The 5534-nt window shown below is 37.8% G+C and overlaps 1 protein-coding gene across 2 annotated transcripts; it reads left to right on the top strand.

Moving 5' to 3' along the window:
• The first annotated feature begins 1207 nt into the window (after window positions 1–1207).
• On the top strand, window positions 1208–5154 carry STRIT1 (small transmembrane regulator of ion transport 1). 2 transcript variants are annotated; one of them, XM_084769253.1, is made up of 4 exons: window positions 1245–1334; window positions 3354–3387; window positions 4057–4152; window positions 4248–5154. In XM_084769253.1, exons 2-3 carry the CDS (start codon window positions 3372–3374, stop codon window positions 4146–4148), a joined length of 108 nt encoding a protein of 35 aa, XP_084625379.1. In that variant the 5' UTR covers window positions 1245–1334; window positions 3354–3371; the 3' UTR covers window positions 4149–4152; window positions 4248–5154. The 2 variants fall into 2 exon arrangements, with proteins under 2 accessions (XP_084625380.1, XP_084625379.1); XM_084769254.1 differs by lacking the exon at window positions 3354–3387 and having other exon boundaries at window positions 1208–1334; window positions 4248–5142.
• The last annotated feature ends 380 nt before the right edge of the window (window positions 5155–5534 follow it).

The following is a 5534-nucleotide window of genomic DNA, read 5'->3' as shown; positions in this document are numbered from 1 at the left end:
GTGGTCCAATATAATCCACCCACTACCTTGCTACCATGTCACTGGCTGGTCACCCTGGCGAACGGTGCTATATCTGGGGCTTAGTGTTGGCAGATCTGGCATTCAGCAGAAGCTGTAGCAATCTTATCCTTGGTGAGTGGAAGTTCATGTGTTTTCTCTATCTCTGCCACCATGGCCTCTTTATTCATGGGTTTTTTTTTTTTTGGGCAATGACAGAAGTAGCTGAGAAAAGAGGCTGACTGTTCTCAGAACCGCTCATTCTATTTACTTGATTATTGAACTCAATGACTGAAGTCACTTTTTGGTGACCATTTACAAAGTAGACAAGTATCTTCACATCCCTTGCCCATTTGGAGAGACATAGTCGCGTACTTCCTCCCCATATGTCTTCGTCACCAAATTTTCAGTCATGTTCTTTCTAAGTCCCTGACTACTTAGCCAATCCACTGGCTAAAAAGTCCATAAATCAGTGAACTGTTGCACATCTGGCCATTTCTCCTAACCAACAAAATGTATGGTCATGTGTCCTACCCAGAGTTCTGCCCGCTGTGATCTCCCTTCACTGGTTTCTTTCAGGGTGGCCCCAGAAAGGGGCTGTAATGGTGTATTTGTCCAATTTGGAGCAATGGCTTCATAAAGGGAAGAGCCATTAGTAAACCAGAACCAGTCTTTCCTTCTCAGTCAACCAGTCATAAGGAACACCCATGAGTCTATAGGTACAGCAGACAGCACTGTCATGGGATTAGAAACAATAGGCAATAGAGCAATTTCTTCATGTAACTTTTGTATGTGTGATGACCAAGAATAGACATTACAGAAAATCTTGTTTTTGCCATTGAAATCAAGTTGGTACCCTGGCTAGGGAGCTTGGACTTCATTGCAGAAGTTGCAGGAGTATAGTTTGAACCCATGTCTCTCCAACGGCAAAGTCTGTTCTTACTAATATTTCACCCTCCACTCCCTTCTCAATTCATTTTTCATTTGCACATCCTTTTCATTGAGCATTCTGTTCTTGTCTGAAACATTACATGAATAAACAATCTGCGCATCTGCGCATCTGTGCATCGAGAAAACTCAGTTTACTCAGTTGCTTGGGTCACATACATGCAAAGCCTCTTGCTCTTCCTCTATAAAGGTTAAATGGGAGGCAGAGGAATTGTGTTTTCCAATGACTCCTGTCACCCGGTAGACAATTGGCAGCAGGAGAGCAGCAGCTGCCACACTCTTCAGATATCTGTCTATTTAAAGTTCAAAGAGGAACAGGATAACAATAAGGAAGAAAGACGCGTGGCCCTGACTAAGCCACCCAACAATAGAAACAATGGCTGAAAAAGGTAAGCTGTAAGGCATGGGGGTTTCTTGGCAAAAGCAGCTTTCAGACTAGTTTGTTTTGTTCCTTAGCATTTTGATCCTGAGGAATGTAGGGTCTCTGTTAAAGAATCATTAAACCACATGTTTTAGTGTGGCTGCAAAAAGGCATTAAAATGCAGTTTTTGGACCATGTCTGTAGGATAAATAATTTTTAAATAATCAGTGAAACAATAAAATCATGATGCTTTTTTTGAAAGGTGGGTTACAAACTACTTATTTTCTCATTATTGAGCTAGATCTGAGATTTTGAGGGTTGTTGGACAAGAAGTAAAAAAGTTGAGTTCTGTGTCAGGTCTGCAGAGTGGCTGTGTGAGTTCAGAGGTGCCCACCCACTTCTTTGAGTCTATATTATGAGTGCGAATAAGAATATCTCTGATATGTTTCATAACTGAATTAATTTTCAAATTTGTAAACATTATTTAATATTTATATGCTTATATAAAATAATTGATTCCAATATGGCAAAATAGACTGAATATATCATTGTCTAAGAAGCAGTTACATGAGAATCTTTGCTTTCAACTCTGACAAAACCCCTGTGACACATGCATATGTTATCACCCCCATTTCCCAGCTAAGGAAACTGAGATGATTGTGAAGTTTAATATGTGTCCATGGTCACTAGAGAGTGGTGGCATCAGGCATTGGATCTGGGCAGTGTTGCTTTACAGTGAGGTAACCTTAAGAATGTTCCCAGTGGTAAGCAGTTTGGTAAGCTTGGAACTGACAAACATTAAAACATGCTGAAAAGCCCCTTGCATTTAAAGTGAAGTTTTGGGGAATACATTGGGTTTCATATATTACCATTTCCAAATGATACTTCAAATTATGGTAAAAATTAAAATATTGGTGTTAAAAGATGATCAATTCAGCCTGATGCAGTGGCATATGCCTGTAATCCCAGCACTCAGGGAGGGGAGGTAGATGCAGGCAGATCGCTGAGTTTAAGGCCACCGTGTTCTACAATGTTAGTCCAGGGCAGCAGAGGCTGCACAAAGAAAACCTGTCTCAAGAACAAACCAAAACCAAACCAAACCAAACCAAAAATCAAAAAACAACAATAACAACAACAAAACAAAACAAAACAAAACAAAACAAAACAAAGGAAAAAAAAGATCAATGCAGTTATACTTGGTTGAAATACACAGATATATATCTGCATTGTCTTACAATGCATAGCAAATAAAGGGATATTTACTTTTAGAACTCAATGACATGTAAATTTTATTAAAACATCTTTTATAAAATTTTATTAAAATACATTTGCATTAAACATTTATACTTAATTGGAATATTTATGAATTTTCAAGTTCGTTGAAATTGACAGAAATATTATATCATTTACAATAATTAAAATAAATACTGTCATGTTCTTTCACTCTAATGGTATGTTAATTCACAACAAATTCTTACTTCCAAATGAGACTGAAGTTTGTCGCATAATGTTTTCTTTACTCTTAAAGCAACAGCACATGGCAGAGATAAAGAGGAGGTTTTCTCCTTCACTGCATTATGCCTTGTTCAAGCTCACAATTCAGAGGAGCAAAGGAAAGCCCGTTTTTGTCAGATAAAAGAGATTTCAACATTTTATGAAAAATGTTGAAATGATTAAAATTCATTTAAACTTCAGAAAGTTGGCTATTATGAAAGAATCTTCTAAATTTAGAAGTACTGCATTCCTGATGATTTTATTTTAACAGCATTAACAACCCTTTACCCTCGGAGTGATGGAAATGGTAATTGGACTGCAGTGGCTAAGAACACCTGTTCTCTTTCTTAGCTAATGTCATATGATCTCACTGTGATCTCCAATTAAGAGTATGTCTTGGTCCTTGACCCAGAGAGAATACTTCTATAAGATGTCCTCCTGTGTTGTTTTTCGAACCTTTGTGTGGGGCATATGCACATGTGTTTAGTAATGAACAAGACCAAGACACAATGAGTATTGCAGAGAGCCATGTGTATAAATGACTTTTCTACAGACCCAGTACAAACAGGAGATGCAGGAAGCATCACGCGAGTATCTCTCATGTGTGTTGGATTATTATTGCCCATACAGTCAAGCTCAGTGATGGTGGTGACAGTGAATAATTTTAGAGAAATAACTTTTTTATGATTATATAAGGTATGGTGTTTCCATTTTCCTGTGGAATTCAAGCTTAAAGTTGTTTATTGAAATTAAGAATAATTCTCAAAACAATCTAATCTTGTAGATTATGAGTAATCCATTTTAGTAGGGATTATCTCACTGTTATATTGGATTGTTGCTACGTAAACAGGGGCGAGACCCATCACTGAACAAACTCATGAGTGTGTTCAGTATACATTAAACGGGCACAGTGGTTCAAGTTTACAAAGCTTTGCACACCCCATATCCTTTGACTGTGGAAGCATCCAAGAGGCAGACACTGCAAGTCCTACTGCTCAGCTGGAAGCTTCAAGCTCAAAGCTGCACAGGGTCACAGAACTGTACAACGGTGACTCTTGCTTTGAAACCAAGACTTCTAATTTGAATATCCATGGCTTATGTAACTCAGTTGCTGGGTGTCTTCTGAAGAAAACATGCACGTGTGAGCCTGATTAGAGCACGCTTTTTCTTAGGTCACCAGAGATGTTCCATTGTTTTGCTTTTATCAAGTTTCATGCTGAAAGGCTGTGTTAATGGTCTCCATCGCTTTTAAGCAGAGTCTGCATCGCATCGCCTCCTGGTTCCCATTCTTCTCCTGGTTGGATGGATCGTAGGCTGCATCATAGTGGTTTACGTCGTCTTCTCCTAGGAAAGTAAGGATTCTGATGCTGAATCTTTGTTCGTGGTATACTTGTTCTAGAATTGATCCTTTCTCTGTTTTTCACTAATGAACTGTTTTGTCTTTCAGGCAAGGAACCTTCAAACTGACACCGTTTAAAAGAACTAGGAAAGATAGGAGTACAGCTGATGATTAAAGGTGTCTCATATTAAACAGTTGCAATGTTTCCTATCTTTTGGAAGCTAGAACTTGTTTGCGTAAGAATATCTTAGGACCTTTAGAACTTGTTTGAAATTACAGAAAAAAAAATAAAAGAAACTCATGCAAATTTCTGTGCCAAGAAAGTAGGAAATATATGCTTAATTATGGCTAAAAATCACATTAAACACTACTGTTGAATATGATAATTCAGTTAGAGTAGAAAATGTTTTGTAGCCTTATTCCAAAATTCACAAATGGACTGAAGAAAAGACAATAAACAGAAGACAAATGGCAATTGAAACACTTTGGTCTTACCGGTGACTTATAATGACAAGTGTAATTTAAACCATACTGAGAAGCATTGCTTACAGTTGTGTAACAAGTAAAAATGTCTGACGTCATTTGTGTTGGTAAGGCTGTGGGAAAGAAGCACTCTCATACACTGTCTTTGCAAATGGAAATGGAATATTATGTTGCTGTTTGCTTTTTAGAGGCCATCATCTGGTGTTTTCCAGGTTGGATTCAAGGAATCCTCCTGCCTCAGTCTCCTTGAGGAGCTGGAAATTTGAGTGTGTACCATTTCACCCAGCTAGGTATAACATTCTGGGGGCATATATGGAAGTTTGTATCTTCCAGAATTTATATGTTTATTTGACCCAGTTATCTGTTTTCAAAGTATATGTCAGTTTCCACAAATGTAGCAGCAAAAATACAAAGTGGCATATTGCATAGGGGGCAGGAAGAAAGAGATACTGGGTCTGTCTTGGGCTTTGGAAAACCTCAAAGCCCATCTCTAGTGACACATTTCCTCCATGAAGGCTATAAGTACTAATTTTCCACCTTGTTACTGTGCCTATGGGGGCCATTATTATTCAAAACACCACAGTAATTTAATCTAAAAAAGAAAATAAACCTTTTAAATGATTTAAAAGATATATATATATATATATATATATATATATATATATATATGTGTGTGTGTGTGTGTGTGTGTGTGAGCTCGCGCATATGTGTGTGTGTGTGTGTGTGTGTGTGTGTGTGTTTATCTTATGGTCTAGACAACATAAAACCACACTCAGCTGTGTGACATGAAAATACCTTTAATCTAAGCACTTAGGAGACAAAGGTAGGCAAATTTCTGTGAGTTTTAGACTAGACAGGGATAAACAGTGAGGCCCTGTTTAAAAAAAATAAAAGAAAACAACCATTCCCCCA

The sequence above is a fragment of the Acomys minous genome, assembly GCF_964271855.1.
Source record: "Acomys minous genome assembly, chromosome: 19".
Classification (NCBI taxonomy): domain Eukaryota; kingdom Metazoa; phylum Chordata; class Mammalia; order Rodentia; family Muridae; genus Acomys; species Acomys minous.
Note: the sequence above shows the minus strand (reverse complement) of the source record. Positions and strands in the feature narration are given on the sequence as shown.